At 39.3% G+C, this 27,411-nt stretch overlaps 1 protein-coding gene across 4 annotated transcripts in view; it reads left to right on the forward strand.

Moving 5' to 3' along the window:
* Ipo11 (importin 11) overlaps nucleotides 1-27,411 on the forward strand; it is a 168,501-nt gene continuing 141,090 nt past the window's right edge. For 3 of the 4 annotated variants that reach the window (XM_041663574.1, XM_041663576.1, XM_041663575.1), the window contains exons 1-6: nucleotides 1-158; nucleotides 6,686-6,831; nucleotides 8,136-8,279; nucleotides 12,223-12,323; nucleotides 17,896-17,968; nucleotides 20,369-20,572. In XM_041663574.1, coding sequence (XP_041519508.1) covers nucleotides 6,778-6,831; nucleotides 8,136-8,279; nucleotides 12,223-12,323; nucleotides 17,896-17,968; nucleotides 20,369-20,572 — 576 coding nt within the window. In that variant the 5' untranslated portion in view covers nucleotides 1-158; nucleotides 6,686-6,777. The remainder of the gene's footprint in view (nucleotides 159-6,685; nucleotides 6,832-8,135; nucleotides 8,280-12,222; nucleotides 12,324-17,895; nucleotides 17,969-20,368; nucleotides 20,573-27,411) is intronic. The other variant, XM_041663577.1, reaches the window with a different exon arrangement.

Consider the following 27,411-nt stretch of genomic DNA (forward strand, 5'->3'; position numbering starts at 1 on the left):
TGGCGACAGGGAACATGGCGCGTTCCTAGAAGCCGTTTTCGGCCTCAGTAGGCGGCAGCGTGCGGACTAGCAGCGTGGGGGGCGCGGAAGCAACCAACGCCACTTCGTGTGGACGAGTGGAAAGGGGCGGGCCGGGGTGTTCCGGACCGAGGCACACGGTGAGGCCGGGCCGCGAGCCGCGCGGTTGAAAGGGACGAGTGGACTGGCCAGAGGGACCCCGCGAGCCGAGGGCGGAACGTGGGTCCACCTGAGCTGGACGCCGCGGGCCCTCGCGGCCCTGGAATAGCCCGGGGGGAAGCACAGGCTCCCGGGCTGCGGGAAGCCTGACATCGCTGGGTCTACGGAGCGCGGTGGCAGGGTCTGAGTGACAGGCTGAGCTACGCTGAGGGTACCCATTGTGTCCCCTGTCGCCGGCTGGGGCGGTGGGTTCTATTTGTCCTTGGAGGCTTGGGGTTGCACAGTGCAGGAAGACGTGCTTCTGCCACCAAAACCAGTGTATGCTGTTAACTGTACAGGCGACCTTGCTGTGGAAGCAGTGCTGTGAAAGCTTTAAACATTAGTCCTTCTCTTTTAAGGGAAAAAAGACTTGGACGTTTTTCGGAGTGGAGATTCTTTCTGAGGTATGGCCGCCGGTGCTCAGACTCGGCGACTCCTGCAGCTTTACATTTGGGAATATTTGTGATTCAGCAAAAATTATGTCGAGGCCCAGAGCATTTGGCATTTCTCCTTAATCCTCTTAGTACGTGGCGAATGAGGGAATCGTACAGCAAAGTGATTTGCGTCAATCGCAAAGCCTGGTCATTTCTGGTGCCAAGGTTATGATCGGCATACCTCCTCATCACACATTAAACAAACGCATACAACATATGTTGTATGCGATAGCGCCTTTAAGATTTGCTTATTCTTTAGAAGGAAGCAAGGAAGAACAGTCTGCAACCATGGATAGGGATTTCTCTCTTCCATTTCCACATTGTTTCAAATTTCTCTGCTTTGGTTGAGGGCAGAATGACTTCATCAAATGGACTACTCATGGCTCCATAGCTTTCCTTACATCGTTGTTCCACACTGAGAACAGTTTTTGTGAAATTAGAGAATTTCTCTATGTTGGTTGCGATAAAATTGTAGTTTTTCTTTCTTTCTGTTTTTTGACGGTATCTAGCACAGGGACTGATGCAAACAGTTTAATTATGGCAGTGGTTTGTGGATGTGTGTTATAGCTGTAAGGCAGAAGGGTGTACTCTGTCCTGTTTACACTTCTCAAAGCGAAAAGAGGATTCTCAGAGATATTTGGATGTAGCAATATGATTGGAGGTTTTAAAGAAGTATGCAAAAATTGCTTGGTAATTAAACAAGTATTTAGATTTTGTGATGTTACGAATGTATTTGCATTCAGAACCAAACTAAAAGGCCGAAAAAAATGCTTGCAGCATTTGAACTTAAAATATACTGAAAATGTTTCTCCGGAATGAAATTATCCATATTTAGGGAAAGACAATGTTTGGTTTTATTTTTAATCTGAATTTATGTTCTTGTCCATGCATGTATGTGTATGTCATGTGTGTGCTGGTGCTGGCACAGGCAGAAGTTGTCTTGGATGGATGAAGTTGTTCATCTTGTAGTGGAATTACAGGCAGTTGTGAGCCACCTGACACATACATGCTGGGAACAGAACTTGGGGCCTCTTTGTCAGTAGCAAGCCATTTGACAGCCAAGCCATTTCTCCAGTATGATTAGTTGGTTCTTGATATTTGTTTTGCATTTGTGTATATTTAATCTTCCTTCTAATTTGTTATTATTATCATTATTAATTTTGACAGGCTCTCACTATGTAGATTTGGTTGGTGTAGAGCTCCATGTAGACCAGGTTGGCCTTAAGCTCATGGAGATCTGCCTACCTTTCACTCCCTTTTCACACTGCTGGTGTGTGCTACCACATCAGGCTTAATGTAGCATTACCGTTAGTAATTTTAAGGTTTTTTTTTTTTAATCTTTATTTTATTTTTGCAGTGTTGAGGCAGAACCCAGAGCCTTGCACATGTCTTACTACTAAGCTATTTCTGTATCTTCGTTTTTTTGTCTTTGGTTTTCTTTTTTGTGGTGTTAGTGATAGAACCCAGGGACTTATGTATGCTGTGCAAACAGTCGTCCCCTGCACTGCCGTCCCCTAGCCTTGGTTCTTTCTTGGTCTGTGTGCGTGTGATGGGTATCGTCAGCTAATCCCAGGGTGTTTTACAGAATGGCTAATCACATCTTTTGCAGGTGTGCTTCTAGAGTGTCTTTTGTTTGAATTTCTAATTATGAGACTGACCACCACTAAACCTACAATTATAAGTTTTGTTGAACATAAGTTCAATTAGTGTTCTACATCTTTGCTCCTCAAAATTTGGGAATTTTGTAAAGTATACACTTCCAGCTCAATTGAAAAGTTACTGAAATAGAAGCTACTTACCAAGGTGTTTTTAAAACTTGTTTTTTATTAATTAGTATATGTTATATATGATAATAGGTGTCATTCTGGCATTTTCGTACATGTTATAATATTTTTTGATCATATCCACCCCATTACCCTCCTGTGCCCCTTCCATTAATACATTTCCTGTTCTAACTAGCTCCTTTCTATCTTCATGTCTGTCTCTCTCTTGTTTCTGTCTATGTCTCTATCTCTTTGCTATGATATTAATTAGGATTGTTTATAGGAACGTTGGTGAAGATTTGTTTACACTTGCATGGGCATTCAACAATAATTTAGTCTCAGTACTTTGACCATTGTAGTCACTGCTGACCATTGCAGAAAGCTTCTGTGACCAAAGCAGATAGCAGCACAGATCTGAAATAATAATAACAACAGTTATTTAGAAGGCAGTTTTGATAAGTACATCATGTCGATTTTGGAAAACAGCAAAAGAAGGTTCGCTTCTAGGGCCTCTAACCTGTCCAGCCATGGGTGTTTGACTGGGTTTACAGTGCCAGATGTGAAGACCCTCCTGTCAGTGGGCATCAAATTCAATCAGACTGCAGTTGGTTAACCCAGTAACAGACTTACCACTATTGTACCGGTGGCCTCATTTTGCCTCAGTTGTTAGTATTGTTGAGCACAGGGCTCACGTAACTGTTCAAGACTGTTGATGACAATTCTTCCCCAGCAGCCAGCATAGCTCTTTCTAACACTATGAGAACTTGCCAGCAGAGAAGGAGCTTCCAATCCAGTTCTAGCTTGAGTTCTTTATATCTTGTGAGTGACGCATGTGGCATTTTATTTTATTTAGCTGTACGGCCTTACATTCTCATTCTGGGAGTGGCAGTTTGCCTGTGTTGTGTTGGAAGTCTTGGGCCTCCTGACCTAGGGGTGTTTTCTATTCCTAACAGTGAGGGCCCTGATTAATAACTTAAACAGATTCTGCATTTTAATAAGAATTCCAGATTAGAGGAATGTTCAGTAAAGTTTTGAGATGTACTGCTTTTGTCAGTGGAAGTTGGAGTGTGTGTGTGTGTGTGTGTGTGTAAAAGTCCATCATTTAATTTGAAGTGTTTTGTTATTCTGTTTCATTTGATCAAAGAAGTGGGTTTAGACATAGTAATGCTATAAGATCATACGTATCTGTACTTGTAACTCTGACTCTGATTCATCCTATTGCTTTTCCTGGTCACTGTCAGGCTTTATTATACCAGCTGTTCCAAACATTTGTGAGTGACAGATAGGAATTCAACAGTGAGCATTTTTTTGAGTGGAAGTTATTTACTTTTATTTGTTTGAATGTTTTGCCCGCATATATTTCTGTGCCCCGTATGTGTGCCTGGTGGCAAGGCCTGAAAGGGTGTTGGATCTCCTGGAACTGGAGTTACAGATAGTTATGAGCCATTGTTTGGATCCTGGGAGAGACTCAGGTCCTCTGCAAGAGCAGCCAGTACCCTTAGCTAATGAGCTATCTCTCCAACCCAACAACAAACATTTTTTTTCATTTTTAAATTAATTTTTTCATGCAATATATTTTATGTTTTTTACCTTCCTCCAACTCCTCCCATATCCTCCCCACCTCCCTATCTACCCAACTTTATGTATTTTTGCTCTCTTACACACACACACACACACACACACACGAAACACCTCCTCAAAAAGCAAAAAAAAAAAAAAAATCAAACAAATAGGCAAAATACCTGTAAGACAAAAACAAAACAAAAACCCCAAAACAAAAAATGAAGCTAAAAGTTCATAAAAATGCTATTGGTTTTGTTTTGTGTTGGGCCTGCCCTTAAGTATGGTTGATATACTCAGTGGTACTTCATTAGAGATAGCAGATTTCCTTTGCCAAGTAGGTGTCAGTTACAGATAGCATCTTTGTTAGGGATGGGATCCCATGTCCATTTCTCCCCTCAGTGCTAGGACCTGGTCTGTCTTGAAGCTGTGCATTTCTTATTTATGCTACTCCAGACTCTCATACCACATAGGAGTTGATATGTGCATAGGTTCTGATGTCTGGGAGACACTGTTTGCATAGAGTCATCCATCAGCTCTGGCTTTCCCAGTCTTTCTGCCTCCTGTTCTCCATAGATTCCCAAGCGTTGAGGCGAGGGGTTTAATGAAGACATCCTATTTTGGACGGGGTGTCCCAAACTCTCACTTTCTGAACATTGTCCAGTTGTGGGTCTCTTTGTTAATTTTTGTCTCCTGCAAGAATAAGCTGAGCGAGGCATTGGTCTGTGACTGTAGTGGAATGTTGTTAGGAGTCATTTTATTGCTGTTCCTGTGACAGAATGGTAGCAGTAAGTTCTCCTCTAGGCCCATGACCTCTCTAGTCTCATATTTTTGGTCCCTGTAGCAGTGTCAGGTGTGGGTTCCATCTCATGGAGTGACCTTGAATCCATAAAAAGTGATTGGTCACTCTCTTAATCTTTGTGGCTGTCCACTAATATATCTACTCACACATCGCTCCCAACTATGAACATTTCTTAAATAGTAGCTATGGAGCCTAGTAATTTTGTATGTTCCTAACAATGCTTTTCTGTTTCTTGCAGAGACTATTAACTTTTGACTTTCTCTTCTTTCTCCTTAAAGGCGTTGTTGCTGTGTTACCTACGGATGAGTTATATTACACTAGAAATTTATTTTCTAATAGTTGTGGAGGTCGGTAGTTCTCATTTTCAAGTGCAGATAAATTTAATTTTCTATAAACCCCTGCTTTAGGGTTTTAGTGCTGTGAAGAGACACCATGACTTACAAAGGAAAACATTTCATTGGGGTTGACTTAAATTTAGAGATTTAGTCCATAATTTATTATGGTAGGAAGTATGGCAGAATGCAGGCAGAAGGAGCTGAGAGTCCTCCATCTGGGTCAGCAGTAGCTGCAGAAAGAGAAAGTAAGGCCCGTCCCCCTCCCCCCCAGCTTGAGCTTCTAAAATCTCAAAGCCCACCCTCAGTGACATGTGTCCTCCCACAAGGCCACACCTACTTCAACAAGACCCCACCTTCTAATAGTGCCTGTCCCTGTGGGCCTATGGGGGCCATTTTCATTCAAACCACCACAGTCCCTTTCCTTGTCTCATGCTAAACTGTAATTCTTCAAAAGTAATTGGATTAAAATAAGTTTGGATCATGTTATGTAGGGAATGTAACCTTCACCTGTCTGACAGCCACAGCATGCACTGATCTAGGGATCTCTTATGCAACTTTCAAGACTACGCTCTTTCAGTCCTCTGTGAGGGAAAGCCTCTGCTAAGCCTGCTAGAGTGTAAACTTGTGAGTTTTTCCTCCGTAACGCTTAACATATCTTTATGGTATATTTTAGCTTGTCTTTTTCCCTTTGTAGAATTGAATGCAAAGATTCCTTTACTGTATTTCTTTTGGAGTGGTGCACGGCTCATATAGGCTGTTTCATGTTAAAGACTGAATGTAAGTAGAATTATCAGGAATTGATACCAGTAATATTATGTTCTGTGAAGGTTAGACTGAGGAGGATTGAAAAGGGAGAAGTGGCTGCTTTTTGTGGATTTACACAACTGTATGTAGAGAGCAGGATTTATTAAAAATTGATTGGTTACTTTTTATTGTTGTTTGTGTTTTTTTTTAAATATTTATTTATTTATTATGTATACAGCATTCCTTCCATGTATGCGTGCAGGCCAGAAGAGGGCACCAGACCCCATTACAGATGGTTGTGAGCCACCATATGGTTGCTGGGAATTGAACTCAGGACCTTTGGAAGAGCAGGCAATGCTCTTAACCTCTGAGCCATCTCTCCAGCCCCCTGTTGTTTGTGTTTTGAGATAGTGTTTTACTATGTAGTCCTTGGTAGTCTGGAACACACTAACTACGTAGACTGTGACAGTCTACTCAAACTAGAAGTGATCTTCTATGTCTTCTGAATGCTGGGATTTCAATTGTAGTACACCATATTTGGCTAGAAAGATTTCACTAATTTAACAGAAGTGTTTTGTTATTCTGTTTCATTTGATCAAAGAAGTGGGTTTAGATATAGTAATGCTATAAGATCATACGTATCTGTTTCTCGCCCGCCTTGCAGTTCCTGAATAACCACTCAGAGGCTTAATATTACTTATAAATGCTTGACCAACGTCTAAGGCTTAATAGCTATCTCTTACATTTAAATTAACCCATTTCTATTAATCTATGTTTTGCCATGTGGCTGTAGCATTACGTCATTTTCTACATGTCTTGCTTCCTTGGCAGCTGGCTGGTGTCTCCCAGACTCTACTCTTCTCCTGTATCTCTGCTTGGATTTTCCACCTGGCTCTATCCAAAACAGCTTTATTTGTCAACCAATGAGAGCAACAGCTATTCACAGCGTCCAGAAAGACCATCATCCCATAGCAGAGGTTAGGATATATAGACCATTATAGTACAGCCTGTTGATTTGAATTTAATAACCAGGGAATAAGGACATAAGTTTGTTCCAAGTGTATCCTAGAAACTAGAATAGCACCTGGCAAAGAGTAATGAAAAATAGCTGTTATTGAATGAAATCTTTGGCCAAATATGGTGTGTCACACTTGAGAGGTTCAGACGTTAGAAAGTCTGAGTTGAGGGGTTGTCATACTTCACTTCACTTGTCACTGTGACACAAACTGGTCTCTTGGGAAGAGGGAACCTCAGTTGAGGAATTGGCCTTCATCATGCTGCCCTATCGCCATGTCTGTGGGGGAATTTTCTTGCTTAGTAATTGATGTAGGTGGGCTCAGCTCAGTGTAGCAGTGCTATCTCTGTGCAGGTGAGCATACCTGCTTGCTTTGTACTGTGATGAACTACGATGGCATATATGGACAAAGAATACACATTTCTTAACTTTATGTAGCTCTTGGTTTGTTAGATAAGATACTTACTTTGTGGGAGCTGGTCCTGGGAATTGAGTGCAGGTCACATCAGGCTTGGTGTTACCATCCTACTGGCCTTGCTTTTAGTTTGAGACAGCGTCTTACTCCACAGCCCATGTTAGCCTTGAACTCAGGGTGCTGGCATAGTTAGATACTGATGAGGACCATCTGCTGGTTGCAGACTTTTTATTGTATCCTTATATGGCTGAAAGAACAAGGCAGCTCTCTAATGTCCTCTTATATAGGCGCATTTGGACTATGCATGAGGGATCTGTACTGATGATTTAATAACTTCTTAGCTCCAAATGCCAAGATATTAGGCATTAGATTTTAGCATATGCCTTGGGGAAGGTTTACAGTATTTAATATGTAACAGTATCTTCCTACCTCTCTTTTCTGAGACAGAGTTTTGCTATGTGCAAGGATTGTAGTTAACTTAGTTTATTTTTCAATTATTAGTGAGTATGCGTTTCTCTCTCTGTGTATTATGTTTCACATTTGCATTTTATCTTTAAAATGATTTTGATAACAGATGTTGAGGTAGGAAATGGTATTTAATCAGAATTTGGAAATTTGCAGTTTTGTGTATGTCAGTTCTCCAGTCTCACTTTTATTTTATTTATGAAACAGTAAAAGCAGTGTCCTTTAGAAATATAATTTAAGTAAAAGTAATTGGAATTGTGGGAGTTTTAAGTAATGGTGTAGCTAGTATAGAAAACGTAGAGGTCAGGTGGGGAGAAAGTGTTTGTGTGACTGTCCGTTTGTAATACATATACTGTGTACTCAGATGTGCTGACTTACCTTTGCAGGCTTCCATGGATCTCAATAGTGCCAGCTCTGTAGTTCTCCAGGTCTTAACCCAGGCCACCAGTCAGGATACTGCTGTTTTAAAGCCCGCTGAGGAGCAGCTGAAGCAATGGGAGACACAGCCAGGTTTCTACTCAGTGTTGCTGGTGAGTAGTTCTTGAAATAGTTTGTCTTTAATACAGTAGGGGTGCCGTTATTTTACTAGTTCTTTAAGTATGGAGATGGACTGTTAGTTTAGTGAAACTGCTGCAGACATTTGGCCACCATTGTCACTGTTGTCATGGTAATGTGGGCTCATGAGAATGTTTCAGTTATTTGTTGATGAATCAGCATTTTAGGTATTTTCTTTTTATTGTTCTTACTGTAATTTAATTAAAACCTTTTCTGTTTTGTTTGTTTGTTTGTGTTTTTTACGAGGCAGGGTTTCTCTGTGTAACAGCTCTGGCTGCCCTGGAACTCACTCTGTAGACTGGGCTGGTCTGGAACTCATAGAGATCTGCCTGCCTCTGCCTCTTACTATTTTTGTTTTGTTTCATTTGTTATTTTGCAACAGGGTTCTCTGTGTAACAGTGTTAGCTGTCCTGGAATTAGCCCAGTAGACCAGGCTGGCCTTGAACTCACAGAGATCTGCCTGCCTCTGTCTTCCCAGTGCTGGGATTAAAGACGAGCTCCATAACTGCCTAGCCTTGTACTGCTTTGGTGCTTTCTTTTTTTTTCTCAGTGATGGGCAGCAAACCTAGGGTCTGGTGCATGCTAGGCAAGTATTCACCATTGAACTGATTCCCCTTGTATCGTGTGTTTAACTTTAAAACATTGTTTTTGTTTTTGGCTCTCACTATGTAACCCTTGTTTGCCTGGAACTTGTTTTGTTGACCAGACTGACCGCCAGTACAGGAATATCTTCATGTCTCTGCCTCCTGGCACACCCCCCCACCATGACTGGCGAAATACTGTAGTTTTTTTTTTCCATCTAGAAATTTAAATTTTTGTTAGACAGGATCTTTTATATTTTTTACTTTGCTTTTTTTTCTTTTGTTTTTGAGGCAGGAGTCTTACGTAGCCTAATGTGGTTTTGAACTCCTTATTTCCTGCTCTTACTTCCTGAGTGAATATATGTCTTATTAATAACTGCTTAAGTTCATTTTTCCTGTGTTTCTATTTTCGTGTATTGCTTTGTGTTATTTATACATTAATTGCTATATTGCTACATTTTCAAAAGTAGTTTTATTTGTGTATATGTGTATAGACTCTTTGGGGGAGGGGATTGAGACAATTTCTTGTTGTATGGCAGGTGTTGACTTCAAACTCAGTGATCCTCCTGTCTTAGCTCCCCAATGTTGGGATTAAATTTTTTGAGTGTGTGTGCCTGCATGTATATATATATGTACACATGCATGCAGTGCCCATGGAGGCCAGAAGACTGCATCATATCCTTCTGGAACTGGAGTTACAAATAGTTGTGAGCCTCCATTTGGATGCTGGGGACTAAACCCAGGTGCTCTGGAAGAGCAACAAGTGTTTTTAATTAACTGTTGAACCATTTCTCTTGCCCCAGAAGCATGATTGCTTTGGTAAGTAGTCTTGTTACTGTGAAATAGGGCGCCAGATATTGCATGAGTAATAAAAACCCAGAGACAGATATTGGGGGTCAAGCTGAAAGATCAGAGAAGCAAAGCAGCCAACCACTGGAGAGCTCTTATCTCTATGAAACCTTTAGATGAAAAGAGAGACAGTTTCTGTCTCACCCCACCTTTTATTTCTCTCTAGTGCTGGGATTAAAGGCATATACCACAACTGTCCGGCCTCTATGGCAAACTCGTGTGGCTGCTGGGATTAAAGGCGTGTACCACCACTGCCTGCCCGTGTGGCTGACTTGTGTGGCTAGCTTTGCACTCCTATCTTCAGGCAACCTTTATTTATTAAAACACAATTTCACTGCATTTTCTTATATTGTGTTTCCTATTGCTGTGATTAAAATGCACTAACAAAAGCAATTTATGGAAGGAAAAGTTGATTGAGGTTCAGTCACAGTTTAAGAATACGGTCCATCGTGGATGGGAAGACATTCTAGCAGGAGCTTGAAGTACTTGGTCACATTGAATCCATGGTCAGGAAGCAGAATGCAATGAATGGTTAGGCTGAGCTACCTTTTCTCCTGTTTCTACAGCCCAGGACATTTACCCAGAGATGGTGTCTCTACTTTTCGAGTAGGTCTTATCTCAATTAACCGAAAAATAAGACATCACAGGCATGACTCGTGGCCTTCCTAAACAAGATAATCCCTCACATGCATGCCTGGAGGCTTGTGTCCCAGGTGATTTTGGATCCTGTCAAGATTACCCATTACAATGTCAAACATGTAATAACAACCCAGGGACTTAGACTCCTTAGGGCCTTTGAATCTGTGCTGTGGAGGCACCTATTATTTATTTATCCATTTATTTTTGAGACAAGATCTTGTTGTGTATCCTTGGTTAGACTTGAACACTTTGAATTTGCTGCCATTATCTTGCCTCTGCCTTTTAAATGCTGGGATTATGTGTGTGGCATCATGCCTAGCTACGTTTTCTTTTGAAATTTAGAACATATTTATTTCAGTGAGCGCTCTCTCTCTCTCTCTCTCTCTCTCTCTCTCATTTCTTATCTCTTCTCTCTGTGCATATATATTGTTACTTCTGATTTTTTATCAAGGAAATTTTCTAATGTACTTGAAAGAATATTATGAATCTTTACATGTTCATCTGTTGATTAAACTTAGTTAAATGCTATTGAATAGGTATGCTATCTTCTTTGATGGGGTTAGCCAGGTCTCACTATATATCTTAGGCTGACCTGAAACTTGAGATGTACCTGCCTTAGTATTCTTGATGCTGAGGTTTCAGGTAACATCTGGCTAAGTAGGCCTGCTTTCTTAGTCTAGATTGTAGAATATATATTTTAAGAATATGTACATATGACATATGTAGTGATGAAATTTAAAATCAATAAAAAATCTGGGCTGAGGTCATAGATCAATTGCTAGAGTACTGGCCTAGCATGCATGGAGCCTTGGGTTCTGTCCTCAGCATCTCATAAACTGGGCATGGTGGCACATTTCTGTGATCCCCGCATCTGGAAGTAGAGGCACGAAGTTCAGAGTCATTATTGGCTATATAACAAGTTTGAGACCAGGATGAAATACATGAGATATTTTCCCAAAAATCAAACACATAGGGCTGTTTGGTAAAGTTGGTGAAGTGTTGTTGGATAACTGTACCATGAATAATAAAAACTCAGAGACAGATATAGGGGTTTCTATCAAACCTCAGACACCATGCTCCTGTGAGTTCCTGTTCCCTTTATATTCCTCTCCCCACTTCCCTAATGCTGGGATTAAAGGTGTGAGCCACCACCACCTGGATCTCTTTCTGGAGCGATCTTTTGTAGCTCAGAATAGCCTTACAGAGCTCTGTCTGCCTCTGTCTCTCAAGTCCTGGGATTAAAGGTGTGTGCCACCACTCCCTGACCTCTAATGGCTTAGCTTTGCACTCTGATCTTCAGGCAAGCTTTACTTATTAAAATACAAATAAAATATCACTACAGAGGACCTGAATTTGATTCCCAAAACTCAGTGTAAAAATGTCAGGTGTGGCCGGGTGGTGGTGGCGCTCACCTTTAATCCCAGCACTCGGAAGGCAGAGACAGGTGGATTTCTGTGATTTCGAGGCCAGCCTGGTCTCAAGAGCTAGTTCCAGGACAGGATCCAAAGCTACAGAGAAACCCTGTCTCAAAAAACTTAAAAAAAAAAAAAAAAGCCAGGTGTGGTAGGGTTGGAGACAGGATGATCCCTGTCTGGCCTAATTGATGAGCTCTAGGCCAATAAGAAGCCCTGTCTCAAAGGAGGCAGTGCCATTTCTGAGACACCTGGAGTTGTCCTCTGGCTTCCGTATGAAACCATCCACAAGATGAATGCGCATACGCATGCTTGAGTACATACCCACATTAAAAAAATAAAGCGGTTAGAGAAATCCATGCTTTATTTTGGTATGTTAATTATACTTTTAAAAGAGTACATGTTCCTTCTAACATTATTTGTTTTCTCATTCACAGAATATTTTTACGAACCACACCCTTGATATGAATGTCAGGTGGCTTGCTGTGCTGTATTTTAAACATGGAATTGATCGTTACTGGAGACGTGTAGCACCTCAGTAAGTTCCGTCAGTCCCAATTGTAATCCATTCCAAATTTAAGAAAAATAATACTCTACCTGTGTAATCAGAATAATGTGTCAAGTGTTTAATTTTTTTGCAAGGATGAAATGGAAATTTGCAAAACATTTGATACATAAATGAAAAAAAGTCCAAAAAGTGTTCTAACTCTCGAAGAAATGTTATTGTTATCCTTCATAGATTTGTATCTTCCTATTCCACATGTGTGTACGTACGTACATACGTAGTATGTATGTATGCATGCATGCATGTATGTGTGTTCCTGCCTACCTTCCTGTCTTGATTTTCAGCTTCTGAGGATCTGAAGATCAAGCTATGCTGCTAAATCATCTTAAAGAAGTAAAACGTGCTGAGTAGTGATGGTGCACGCCTTTAATCCCACCAGCACTCGGGAGACAGAAGCAGGTGGATCTCTGTGGAGCTCGAGGCCAGCCTGGTCTACAAGAGCTAGTTCCAGGACAGGTTTCAAAGCTACAGAGAAACCTGTCTCAAAAAACCAAAAAAAAAAAAAAAAAAAAAAGTAAAATGTTTTGATTTTGAAAAGGAAATCTTATATTATGTTCTTATTTGCTGTATCTTCATTTCTGTGTTTTTGTGTTTTCTCTGGGAAGAATTGTTGGATAGCATACATTTGCAGTTTCATTAGATGAGGTTTTTACTGTAATATAGGGGTAAAGTGAGCAGATTCATCTTAAGAATTGATTAACACATTATGTAATTTATGGCTAGGCAGTTTGAATATGTCTTTGGAATTTTGTTAGAAAATAAATTTTGGTGAAAAATTACATAAGCTGTGGTCTCCAGTAGATGGCACTAAAGCTCTTTAGGTTTTCGTTTTTATAAGTAATTTAATTTGTTTTATTCTGAGTACTTCAAAGTGCCTGTCTGTAAAACCTACCCAAGAATGATATGAGAAGGAACTGCAGTGTTTTTAGACTATAAAGTGAAGCTAACCCTTTTTATTTCTGGAGTAATTGATGATTTGGTGAGAAAAAGAAGCAGTTAATGGTGAGAAATTGTGTGCTTGTTTGTTTGCTTTTGGGGACAGGGTTTTGCTATATATCTACAGTTAGATATGTAGCCTGCATAGACCAGGCTGGCCTGGAGCTTAACAGGTAAGCTCTTGCTTGTGCCTCTTAGTTCTTAGACTACAGGCATGTGCTACTATGCCTGGCTAAATTTTGCCTTAAGCTAGCGTAAATTAAATAGTTAAGGAAGGAATTATAGTTTTAAATAGTTAAATTGTCTTTTAGTGTATTGAGGTAAAAGTAGGCATGAAGAGGAATACACTTATAAAGGAAACAAGAATGGCAGATTAGTAATTGATTTTATCTGCAGATTTGAAGCACTTCAAAGTTTGTACTTTTACTGTTAACTTGGTAAATTTTTTATTCTGACCATTATCTTCATATGATGAAAATCACCTGACTTAAGCTTATATATTATTTTCATATATCATTCAGTTTAACTGGGTCATAGGTAGATGCTATTAGTTTCAATTTGGGATGTAGCCGGGCGATGGTGGCGCACGCCTTTAATCCCAGCACTCGGGAGGCAGAGGCAGGCGGATCTCTGTGAGTTCGAGACCAGCCTGGTCTACAGAGCTAGTTCCAGGACAGGCTCCAAAGCCACAGTGAAACCCTGTCTCGAAAAACCAAAAAAAAAAAAAAAAAAAAAAATTGGGATGTAGTCTAAATTAATTTTAACTGGAGTGTTTTACAGGTTTGTGGTTCACAGTGCATATTTGAAGTAGGTATAGTACCACACACTCTTTTCCACCGTAGTACACTGGTAACTTTTTACACATCAAACACTTTTCCCTCTTCTTAGTTTAATTTTTTTTCAAATTCACATTATTATTATTATTATTTTAAAGTCTATCAAACTGCAGGCTACTGTCAAATTCCTCTTCTAAGTGCTAAGATTGTAGACATTTGCCACCATAGCTGTATCATGGACTTCGTATGTAGATCTGCTTTGGGATTCCTGTTTGGTGCCACCAGGCTTTTTGTCTTTCTTTTAATTACTGCTCTTTTTTTAAAAAGTAATATTTGATGTGTTTCCTATTTTTGGATCTCATTTAATCTTCTCATACTAGCTTGTTGAAATGGAAACAGATAAATTGATATTCAGTCTCTAAAAAGTTAATAGAACTTTTTGTTTGTTTTTGGTTTTTCGAGACAGGGTTTCTCTGTAGCTTTGGAGCCAGTCTTGGAATTTATAATCCTAGCACTTGGGAGGTTGACAATAGGATTTAAGTTCAAGGCCTTCTGGACTTCATAGTAAGTTTCAGGTCAGCCTTGCCTATATATTATATTTTGTTGTGTCAAAACAAAACAGCAGGGGGCTGGAGAGATGGCTCAGCAGTTAAGAGCATTTCCTGCTCTTCCAAAGGTCCTGAGTTCAATTCCCAGCAACCAAATGTAGCTCACAACCATCTGAAATGAGGTCTGGTGCCCTCTTCTGGCCTGTAGGCATACATGCAGACAGAATATTGTATACATAATAAGTAAATAATATTAAAAAAAACCCCAAAACAACAAAAAGAAAAACACCAGTATCAGAATAGAGCTTATCGATGCAAAATGATTTTTGTCTTAATGTGATTAAATTTACAAAGACTATAGTATTTCCAAATAAAGTTTTACTCAAAGATATTTGACTTAGAGAACTTGAATATTTTATTTTGTGGGATATAATTTAGCTCATAATATATGCTTTGCTTAAAATTTATTTAAAATGTATTTATTAATGTGTGCCTCATGCCTGATCTGTGGTTGTGCACATTTCATTCTCTGCTTGTGGAGTTCAGAGGTTAGCGTTTTGGAGCTGTTCTCTCCTCCCACCTTTTTCTGGGTTTCGAGAAATCAGACTTGTCAGACTTGAGTGGTGTTTACCCACTGAGGCATCTTTTTTCTTTTTTTATTTTATTTTATTTATTTATTATGTATACAATATTCTGTCTGTGTGTATGCCTGAAGGCCAGAAGAGGGCACCAGACCTCTTTACAGATGGTTGTGAGCCATCATGTGGTTGCCGGGAATTGAACTCAGGACCTTTGGAAGAGCAGGCAATGCTCTTAACCACTGAGCCATCTCTCCAGCCCCCCACTGAGGCATCTTGTTGGTCTAAAAGTTTTTTTTTTTTTTTTTTTGGTTTTTTGAGACAGGGTTACTCTGTAGGTTTGGTGTTTGTCCCAGAACTAGCTCTTGTAGACCAGGCTGGCCTCGAACTCCCAGAGATTTGCCTGCCTCTGCCTCCTGAGTGCAGGGATTAAAGGTGTGCACCACCACCGCCTGGCTTTCTAAAAGTTTTTTAAAGTTGTATAAATATTTGTGGTTAATCTTTCTGAAGTCATTTGTCTGATAATAGACACACTGTCATAGGTAGCATGGGAACCAGTAAAATGAAGATTAAATTTTAATTTAAAAGTAGGTAATACAGGTTTGAGTGGTGGTTTGCGCACTTTTATTCCAGCACTTGGGAGTCAGAGACAGGTGGATCTCTGTGAGCTTGAGGCTAGCCTGGTCTACAGAACTAGTTCCAGGACTGGCTCCAAAGCTACAGAGAAACCCTGTCTCAAAATACCAAAGGGGGAAAATAAAAGATAGCATAAAAGCCGGACATGTGTAATGGTGGTATTATGTAACATGAATGGGGGTCAGGCCTGTTTGTTTGTTGTCTAGTCTGTAACATGGAGGGCTGCCTGGCTTGTTTGTTGTTGTTTTCTGCCCAGTTCCCCAGCTGTTTAGTCCCAGAGAAAAATTACACAGGGATCTCTTAAGTTATAAGGCTGATTGGCCCATTAGCTCTAGCCTCTCACAGGCTAACTGTCACATCTTGATTAACCCATTTTTCTGATCTATGTTAGCCATGTGGCTCAGTACCTTTCTGCAGTAGCAGATGACATCCTGCTGCTTCTGGGCAGGAGTGGGAGGAATCAACTTCCTCCTTCCCAGAATTCTCCTCTTCTCATTACATCATTTCTACTTCCTGTCTGGTTTTGCCGCCTATATTTCCTGCCTGGCCAATCAGCGTTTATTTATAAAATGATTGACAGAATACAGATAATTCTCCTGCACTAGTATTACACATTTGTTTATTTATAAAATGATTGACAGAATACAGATAATTCTCCTGCACTAGTATTACACATTTGTTATAAAGCTTGAAGCAGGAGGATTTTGAGCCTGAGGACAGTTTGGGCAATGTAATAAGACCCAGTCTCAAAGCCAGATGAGCACAAATAAAAATAAAAAAAGTCAAAGTACTGAAACACTTTAAAATTCGGTAATATATAAATTCTATAGTAACTTCTCTATTTAGCTCTATAGTTTCTTTGTATGTAGTAAATTATTTTTAGTGTTATGTTTATCCTTTGCAAAGATGTAAAATAGAAGACTAAGTTGATCTATTATCTACCTCATCTCATCTCATCTCATCTATCTAATCTATCTTTCTGGCTGGCTGGCCGGCCTGGAACTCATTACATAGATCAGGCTAGCCTCAAATTCAGAAATTGTCTTGCATCTGTCTCTACAGTGCTAGGATTAAGGGTGCTCACTAGGATGCACAGCCAACTTGCTTTTTAGTTTTTTAAAAAACCATTTATTTATTTATTTGTGTATGTGTGTACACTTATGTGTTGCTTTTTGAATGCCGTGGTGCACATGTGGAGATGGAGGACAATTTGTAATAGTTCTTTCCTTTTACCATGTGAATCTGTGTTGTCAAGCTTGGTAGCAAGTGTCTTTTCCTGTTGACTGGTTGCACCAGCTATTTAAATTGAGTTTTTTGTTTGTTTGTTTTTTTCAAGACAGAGTTTCTCTGTAGCTTTGGTGCCTGTCCTGGAACTAGCTATTGTAGACCAGGCTAGCATCGAACTCACAGAGATCCGCCTGCCTCTGCCTCCCAAGTGCTGGGATTAAAGGCGTGCACCACCACCGCCAAGCTTATATTGAGTTTTAGAAGAGTCTTCTAACAAATATTCTTTGACTTTGAATTTCTTTACCTGTAAATTTAAACTTTTCTTTCTTATTTTATATGTCTGGGTATTTTTCCTGCTTGCATGTATTTCTGTGTACCATTTATGTTCTTAGTGCCTACAGAGACCAGAAGAAAGTATCAGCTCTAATGGAATTGGATACAGATGCCAAGGAGCTGTTGTGTAGGTTCTGGTCCTTTGGAGAAGCAGGCAGTGCTTTTAAACAACGAGCCTTCTCTCCAGTTCCTACTTGTAAAATTTTATAGAAAGAATTTATGACAGAAGCCAGAAGTGTGTTACTATTAATTCTTTTTTTGTAGATAGCTGGGTTTATATCAGTAAAGATGAGCATCAACATATTGCATTATTATTATGGATTTGTTACTGTATTATACTTTTTGTTTATTTACTTCTGAAGAAGGTTTAGGCTTCTCGCTTGAAGTGTGCCAGCATTTAAATAATGGGAGCCATGTATTTAAAAGTGTTTTATTGATAAAATTCATAGCAGTTCTTTTCTCCTTCACTACTGGGTGACATTTTCTTGATAATAAATTTACTTTTTTACAGTGCTCTTTCAGAAGAGGAGAAGTCAACATTGCGTGCAGGACTCATCACCAACTTTAATGAACCAATAAATCAGGTCAGTGACAAAATGAAGAAATGAAAGCTGGGAATGTCCTCCCCTTCCTTTTTTTTTCTCTTCTTCTTCTTCTTCTTCTTCTTCTTTTTTTTTCTGGACATAGGGTCTCTCTGTGAATTTTTGGCTGTCCTAGAACTCAAAACTTAGACCAGGCTGGCATAGAACTCACAGAGATCCACTTCTGTCTCTTGGAGTTCTGGGATTAAAGGAGTGTATCACCAAACAAATTTTGTTTTTGGATTAAAAGTAAAATCCTAGCTGCATATGGTGGTGCACACCTAGATTGCTGGCATACAGGAGGTTAAGGCAGGGGGATCAGAAATTCATCTTTAGCCACATGGCAAATTGGAGACCATCCTGAGCTACATTAAATTGTTTTCATGCCTCTCCCTCCTGCCAAGAAGTTTAAGAGTCCCTTAACTCATTGCTTCTGTTTGTGATGCTTATACACAGCTTCTCTGCTGATTTAGACTTTAAGCTGTTAAGATTATGGTTAGATTTGACAGTTAATGACAAAATTCATGTTACTTTGCAGTGTGGTTTATACTTTTTAACTTCCTTAGGGCTTTTTTGTTTGCTTGGTTTTTGTTTTTGTTTTTTTGGGACAGGATTTCTCTGTAAAACAATCCTGGCTGTTATGGAACTTGCATTGTAGACCAGGCTGTCTCTAACTCACAGAGATCCTCCTGCCTCCACCTCCTGAGTGCCGGGATTAAAGGCATGTACCACCATCGCCTGGCAACTTCCTTAGTTTTTAAGACAGTATTTAATGGAAATCTTAAAATAATTGCCCTTTCTCTATTTCTTAAAAGGTTTTTTGTTTTTGTTTTGTTTTGTCTTAGGGAAGGAATGTTTGAGAAAGGTTCTCATACGGATCCCAGGCTGGCTTCTGCTTGAAGTCATCCTGCCTCAGATTTCCAAGTGCTGGGATTACAGGCATGTGCCACCACACCTGGTTATTGTGGTCTTACTCTCTATAAATTTGATTTAATACACTGTTTGTTACATGCCTAAAACATGGGGGTATTAGACACCAACAATTAATTTTAACAATTCAGTTAACTACTTCTTTATTTTGAAGACCACAGGATTGACTTTAGATTTCTGTATGCATTACATTTTCAACTCCCAGTACCCTGTAGCACATAAATCATAGATCATATGGTTTTACTTTGGGTTTCTCCCAGTGTGAAACTTTCTTCTAAGAGTAAATTAAATTTTGTGTACAGGTTTAAAGTTCTTAAGTATTTCTGAAGTAATACTATTTATTATATTTGATGTGAAAATTTTGAATACTGTATCTAGCTGTATTTCTAATGTAGTTTTATTATGGCCTATTAAGTTAGCAGTTTTTAACCTGTGGGTTGTGACCCCTTGGGGTTAGAATATCCCTTTCACGGGGGTCGCTTAAGACCATCGGAAAACATTGATATTTATTTTGTGATTCATAACAGTAGCAAAGTTACAGTTATGAAGTAGCAATGAAAGTCATTTAATGTTTGGAGGTCACCACAACATGAAGAACTATATCCAAGGGTACAGCACCAGGAAGGTTGAGAACCACCTCAGTAAGTGGCATCTAGTTTATGATTCCTTTCAAAGAAGATGAGGATAAGGGAGAGTGGTGCTGTTTACTGGAGGCGGTGGAAGGGTCTGAGGATAAAACACGAATCTTTGTCCTCAAGTATCTAGTAGAAAGGATGATGCTCCTTTCTGTTCTTCAGGCAGTGCTGCTTAAATGTGTGGACAAAGAATGGGCTTATACTGCTACAGTTTAAGAACTCAGAAGAGCGTATCTGTTGATAGTGATTGTATTCGAAATTAAAACCAGGACTTTAAAAGAATTAATGAATTTAAAAATAAACTATACTTAGTATAAATAATAATTTTTGGAAATGAGCAATAGCTATTCTCAGAATAAGAAACATTTAGTGAGAAGAGTAACTTTTTTCTCTTGAGTGTCTAGTATTGAAATGAGAGCTTAAATTTCCACATACGCTTTTTCATGTACTTAATTTGATATGTTATTTTTGCAAAAGTTACACAAACGAAATCTACCTTTCTGGGGATGGTGACACTCACCTATAATCTCAATACTCTACAGAATGAGGCAGGTTGTAAGTTTGAGGCCATTTTGAGTTACATGTCACCCCACCAACAAAACTCAAGAGAGAGTTAAAAAAAAAAAAGGCTTACCAATGTGTAATTAGAAATGTTTCATAGATCTTAGAGTCTGTGAACTGTACTTTGAGGACCACTGTCCTAAGTAGTTTAGTGTGATTTTAATCATATTTGTTAAACATAGTTAATTCCTAAGAGGTACTTTTAAAACGTGAGTATATTTTTATACCTTGCCTTGACTTTATAATTATTTCTGATTATTACTTTTTTTCCCTTTAGATTGCAACTCAGATTGCAGTACTGATTGCCAAAGTTGCTCGATTGGATTGTCCTAGACAATGGCCTGAGCTGATCCCCACTCTGGTAGAGTCTGTGAAGGTCCAGGATGATCTTCGACAGCACAGGGCACTACTTACTTTCTACCATGTTACCAAGACACTGGCGTCAAAACGCCTGGCTGCTGACAGAAAACTGTTTTATGATGTAAGCTATAATTACATTTGATTATGAAAATAATGCTACTTGTATAAAGATGACTGTTATTATTACATGTATTGCTGTTTTTGGAAAGATCATGAATTCTTTCTCATCTTTAAACTGCAGTGGTATGATTAGAAAGATGACTTAGGTGTCAGGGAGGAGGTTCGCTAGATAGGAAACAGTTTGAAAGCAAAGAAATTGGTTTGAGATTGTCAGTGTGGTTCAGATGTGATAATAAATCTCTTCAGGAAAGCAGTGGTAAAGGGAACAGCTACAGAGTTGAAGTTCAGGAATTAAGATTGTCATGTTCCGACTGTTGGTGATGGGAAGTAGAGATGTAACTGAAGGATTATTGTATTAGTTACTTTTCTTGTCATAGTGATGAAATGCTCGACAGAAACAACTCAAGGGAGGAGTTTTTTGGCTCTTGGTTTCAGTCCATCATGGCAGGGAAGGCACCAGAGTGGATGTTGGCAGGCATATGTAGTTTATTCAGGCTCTTCAGACCTTGATGGGTCAGGAAGTGGAGCTCAGGCTAGTCCCCACCCTACTGACTCTGCTAGCCTGTCCACAGTCCCGAAGGCTCTAAAACTTTGCAAAGTATAGTACCATTAGCTATAGATCAAGTATTCATCTTTTCATTTTTATTTTTTATTTTATTTTATTTTTTAAATATCTATTTATTATTATGTATACAATATTCTGTCTGTGTGTATGTCTGCAGGCCAGAAGAGGGCATCAGACGTCATTACAGATGGTTGTGAGCCACCATGTGGTTGCCGGGAATTGAACTCAGGACCTTTGGAAGAGCAGGCAATGCTCTTAACCACTGAGCCATCTCTCCAGCCCTATTTTTTATTTTTTAATTTTTGTTTTAGATATGGTCTCTTGTAGTCCAGGCTGGCCTCAAACTTTTTGTGTAGTTGAGGAAGACCGAATTCCTCCATCTCCCAAGTGCTAGGGTTACAGATGTGCACACCACACCCAGCTGGTTTATCCGCATAGTTGAGCCAGTCCATAGGGCACAGTGCATTCAGACTGTATCAGGTTTGTTAGTCTTTACCGAGTATTACTTTCTCTACTGTTCTTGGTATGGTTTTGGATCTGACTGTTTTTTGACCTTTCAAAATAACAATTTTGTATTGTTGATGGTGACATTTAGATTTTACTATATGATACCACTGAATTTTCAGGTATTTGTTTTGGTGTTCTTGCTTACCTTTGGTAGTTATGAAAAATAGCACATAATTAAAAAATTTATGATAGGACCCATAAAACTAGGGAATTTTTAGGGAGTTGTTTGTTTTGAGCCATTCCTTTTTCTTGTCTTGGTGTATTGTATTGCACAGGCTTTTCCCTGAACAGTTAGAGGGTTTCTTCCACTTCTTCATTTAGTGTGTGGTCTTAAGCTCCTTTCCCAGAACTTCTGACAGTTCCTTTTCCTCCTGCTTAAGCTCTAGGGTATAGATGCACTTGCATCCATGCTTTTGTTCCTCTTCCTCTGTGGGTTTAAAATAAAGGATGTTTTGGCAGAGCTCTAAACCAGAACACCTGACTGATTCTAAGAGTTGTAAAGTTGAGATGCTTTATTTATTCCTAAAGGAGAAACCTAGCTGTACATGGGAAGGGAAAATAGGCCGTTTAATGGAGGGAGTCCAGAGACGAGAGTTTCAGAAGAGAATCTTTGTGAAGCCTTATTCTTCCACAGAAAGCTAATCTTTTGTCGCTGAAGACTTTGTTTTGTTGTTGGTGCCCAGGGGAGTGCCTCTTTTTTGAGGATAGTTTAGGGAAATGGGGAAGAGTGAAGCAGGTATTTTGGGGCTGTTTCAAACCCTTGTTCAATACATTCATGTTTGACAGGTGCAGTGGTGTGTATAGATAGTTTCAGTTACACACCGGCTAAGGGCCAAGAGTTGCTTGAGACTAGGAGTTGTAGACTGCTCTAGACAACACAACAACATTATAAAAATGAAACAGCAGCTGCTGCTACAACAAATCCACATTAATTTTCAGTCTTTCAGTAACAGATGAGGTTTTAGAACAGTACTTTTGGGATTCTTACTCTTGAGATTGTGGCATACAAATCTTGGGTTATGACATTTTCCTTCTCTTCTTGCCCTCCCCCTTCTCTTCTATTTCTACTTTCCCTTTCCTAGCTCAGCGTGCTTTAGACATGTTAAACAGCCAAAGGTGATTTTAACTCCTGTTCTTGTCTCTGCCTCCCAAATGCTAGGGTTATATGCATGTTGCACCATGCTGGTCTTCCTAGATAGTAATTCTTAGAAAGTTTAAGCTAGGATTCCGTTTTATTATCTTTATTACTAACTATTGCTTTAAATACCCCATCATGTTATTCTAAGAATGTTGTATAAAAGAAATTATTTTTGATAATCATAGGTTTGGTTACTTTGCTGTTCTTTTTCATGTTAGCTTGATTTCTGTTATTTTATTTTAAAACTATTTTATAGATTTATTTTTATTGAACATGTATGAGTGTTTTGCCTACATGTATGTATGTGCACCATGTGTTTGCCCGATGTTCTTGGAAGTCAGAATTGGACACCAAATCCATTGGAACTATAGTTAACAGATGGTTGTGAACTACATGAGCTATGGAAATCGGGCCTGGGTTCTCTCCAAGAACAAATTCTCTTAATTACTGAGTCATCTGGCCTACAGAGCTTCATTTTGTAGCCTTGGATGGTCTGGAACTCACTATGTAGGTAGAACTGGCCTCAGATTCACAGAGAACCACCTGTCTCTGCCTCCCGAGTGCTGGGATTAAAGGCGTGCACTGCAACTCCCAGTTGTTCTTGCTTTATTTCTAGTATTCAGAATTAAAGTAATGGACAGTTTATCTACTCAGATCTTTCTTTGAATTTCCTTACCTTTATTCCCGCTTCTAAAGTTTTAAACTTTGACTTGCTTTTCTATGAAAAATTTTCTCAGAGTCAGATGTGTAGAACATTCTGGCCTACAGCTGACCTTTATTAAATATTACCCATCAATAAAAGTATGAATTGTTTTGGCTTTTTAAAACTATAGTTTCTCCTTATATGTTGCTTTGATTTTCAGATACTTGTTTTTAGTCAAGGCAGCCTCTTAAGTCTTTTGGTTGATCTTCATCTAGTGTGGTTTTAATTCCTTTATTGTCTGAAATGCAGGTGTCTACCTAACCTCTGATACTAAACCTGCTGGACTATTTATCACATTGTGGTGAATGTTCACTTAATTTTCTCAGATCACTGCAGTGTTACTTTTGTTGTAGTTGTGCTAATTAGCCTAGAAAACTGGACATGGTGGTTGGTGCTCAGTAACTGTTAAATGAACAATTAGGCTGAGGATATAGCACAGCAATCGAGCGCTTATTAGCAGGTACAAGGATCTGGATTCTGTTCCCAGCATTACAAAAACAAAGCGTCCCAAATAATAGGAGAGTCATGCTTAGAAATTACCATGTTTAAGGTGGGCATGGTGGCATATGCTTTTAATTCCAGCACATGAGAGAGACAGAGGCTAGTGGATCTCTGTAAGTTTGAGGTCAGCCTAGCTTCCTTGTGAGTTCCTAGCCAGCTAGGCCATGTAATAAGACTGTCTACAAAACAAAATAAAATAAAAGTATAAAACAAAGTATAAAACAAAAATTTTATGGAAAGTTTTTTTTTTTTTGGAAGAATGCCTAGAGTTAGAAATATTTTGGAGAAAGTTGACTAGCACCTCTCATTGTGTACTAGACTAGCTGAATCTACAGACACAGACTGTCTGTAAGCAGTAGGTGGCAGGAAAGGATCCAGCCTTGTGGCATTGAGGGACAAGATAGCTGTTGCAGCTCACTAGGAAGACAACAGTGAAGAGTGGTTTTGCTAGTTAGCGCTCCTCATCTTATTTTGGTAACCTACAGTACAGAAACTCTTCCTCTGATAATGCTTACTAGAACGACAAGATAGTCTTCAAGTAGCACTTTAGTTTCCTATCTTATCCATCCATCCATCCATCCATCCATCCAATCTATCTCCTTAGACAGGGTTTGTCTGGATAACAAACAGTAGCTCTGGCAGTCCTGAAACTTGTTTGTACACCAGGTTGGCTTCAAACTCAACAGAGATCCACCTGCCTCCGCTTCCCGAGTACTGGGATTAAAGACGTGTGCCACCTATGAAAACTAGTCTTCAAGGAGGAGGCTTTAGAGTCAGATCCTGCTCAGGTCCTCTGGGTTTTATGTTTGAAGTGCATATTGTCTTCAGTATTAGGAACTTGTCTTTAACCTATGGAGGCAACCAGCTCTTGGCATGTTTTAATGCCACCTCTTCTCTTTTGAGACAGGGTCTCATGTAGCTTTGGCTGGCCCTAAACTTGGTATGTAGTATAGGATGATCATCCCCCTTCCCCCATACACACCCAATATAGCTGTCTTGGAACTCACTGGATAGACCAGGCTAATCTTGTGCTAACAAAGATCCATCTGTTTCTATCTCTTGAGTGTGGGGATTAAAGACCTAGTCTCATAGCTGGCTCTTGTTTTCTTTTAAGATTTATTTATCATTTATTTTATTATTATTTATTTATTTATTTATAGAGTCAGGGTGATCTATTAGTTCTAGGGCAGCCTGGTCTACATATCAAGTTCCAGAACAGCAAGACTGCAATAATCAGATTGTCCCAACTCCCCCTAAAATTTTTATTTTTATTTTATCCGTATGAGTGTTTGACTACATGTTTGTGTGTATATGGCTTGTGTTTCTGGTGTCCAAGGAGATAAGAAGAGGGTGTTAGATCCCCTGGAAACTGAGTTATAAATGGTTATGAGTCACCATGTGTGTGCTAGGTGCCAAAAATGGGTCCTCTGAAAGAGCAGCAAGTGTTCTTTATTGCAGGGTGATCTCTCCAGCTCATGACCAACTCTTGAGCTTCCTGTCTCTACTCTCCAAGTGCTAGGATTATTACAGGCTTGTACCATCATACTTGGGTTCTATCTTCCTATTTGTCTATTATAAAAACTGTTCTTTGATCATTTAATGTATCACATCTAAGGAAAGTAAAAAAAAATACTCCTGTCTTATTTAATTATTCTCTTCTCAAAGATATTTTTCCAAGATTACTTTAAGCCTGTAAGTGCACTGTCTTAGAATCTTCTAATTAGTTTAGAAGAGTAGCATTCACTCCTGTCTTTCTTTCTCCTTTTCATGCTGTTGCTTGAAGGAACTAGTCTTCCTGTTTGTGTCCAACCTTCTGTGCTTGTTGACTTGCTTTTTGCTGATTAGTTTCAGGTGATAGTGTCTTGAGTTTTACAATCTGTTGCATCACTATTAGTTATGAGTTCCATGACTTTAATACTTTATTGCTAACTTTTCCTAATAGGAATTCTGAGGACAGTGAATCTGAGTATTTAAGAATACTTGAAATGCAAAAACGAGTTAAGCTTACTATAATGGCTCACTTTCATGTTGAAAGGAGTTAAGTGTGTGCGTCTGAGCTAAATTCACCAAATTGTCAGTGGGTGGCACTCTGTCTTCTGTTTAGAAAGAAAACCTAACCAGTTGGAGTTTGGGCCAATCAGTTCTCAAGAGTGTTTTATTATAGTTTTTTTGTGTAGTGTTTTACTGAACATCCTTTCCTTGCTGCATTTTTTAGAAAAAAAATGTGGAAGAAATATTTTTATTCCTCCTACTTGGTTTACTTCATTGCCTTTTCTTTTCCATCTGAGCCTTTATAAGCAGACATCAATTGATGGCTCTGGTGCAAATGAAGTTTATGAATAGCTTGTGGATATGATAGTGGGCAGTGGTTCCTTTCTTTAAGTCTTCCCTTGTTTTACAGTAGGACTAAGAAATTGTGGAAAATGTCTGAAATGCTTGTCAAAGACAGTCATCGTAAAACTGACTTTATCCAGAAGGAGCTACTAGAGGAGGGCTTGCAGTTGGGAAGGGAGGTTGGTCGGCCGGCACAACACTGAATGTAAGAAAATGGGAGTTTATAGTCAAAGAACCAGGAGAGGGTGGGGAAGGTGGGAGTAGCTAGCAGGTTACTAGGAGGAAATGTCCAGGGTAAGGGGCAGTTTCTGTTTAAAGTGACCTAACAGGATTCTGCTTCTGTAGGCAAGCTAGGATGATGAGATACCATTGGGTTTGTAGAGGTAAGGCGCCTAACCAGGTACCCAGAGTAACTGAGATGTGGAATGGGAGAGGAGCTTTGACTGGCCATAGTTCATACCTCATTACCAAAGGGATTTAGGAGAATCTGACTGAAGTTTAATCAAGGAAAAGCTGTTTGTCAAAGAGAGCTAGGATTGCTTTTGCACTGTAATCATCTGTTTCTGTTGTGCTTTAGATTAGCCTAAAACTCTTACATTGGATCCTTAGTGCATGTCTGATGTCCTTACTCAGGTATTGTGCTCCAGATCTGAACGAGGAAACAAGGAATATTAAAGAAAACATTTTTATACTGTTCATTTATTTTTTATTCAAAGTTGTATATTGCCTCCATTCAGAAATAGTTGATGTATGTCAAACATATTACTTACATAATATTACATAATTATTATTATGCGTGTGTGTGATGTGTGCCGACATGATTGTGCCTCAGTGTTCATATAGAGATCAGAGGACAACATTGTGGTGTTGTTTTTTCTCTTCTTTCACTTTATGTGGGTTCTGGGAATCCAGCTTCCTGGGCCTTCTCACAAACCCTCTTTTGTTTTTTGAGACAGGGTCTCAGGTACCCAGGCTTCCCTCAGACTTACTGTGTAGCTAAGATTGGACTTGAACTCCTGATCTTCATACCTCCTTCTTTCAAGTTAACTGTTTTATTTGATTATCTGAATTACCAAATTTTCTTACATACGT

This window comes from Microtus oregoni, unplaced genomic scaffold (assembly GCF_018167655.1).
Source record: "Microtus oregoni isolate MIOR12 unplaced genomic scaffold, Mior012 000014F_ref0000157, whole genome shotgun sequence".
Lineage (NCBI taxonomy): Eukaryota > Metazoa > Chordata > Mammalia > Rodentia > Cricetidae > Microtus > Microtus oregoni.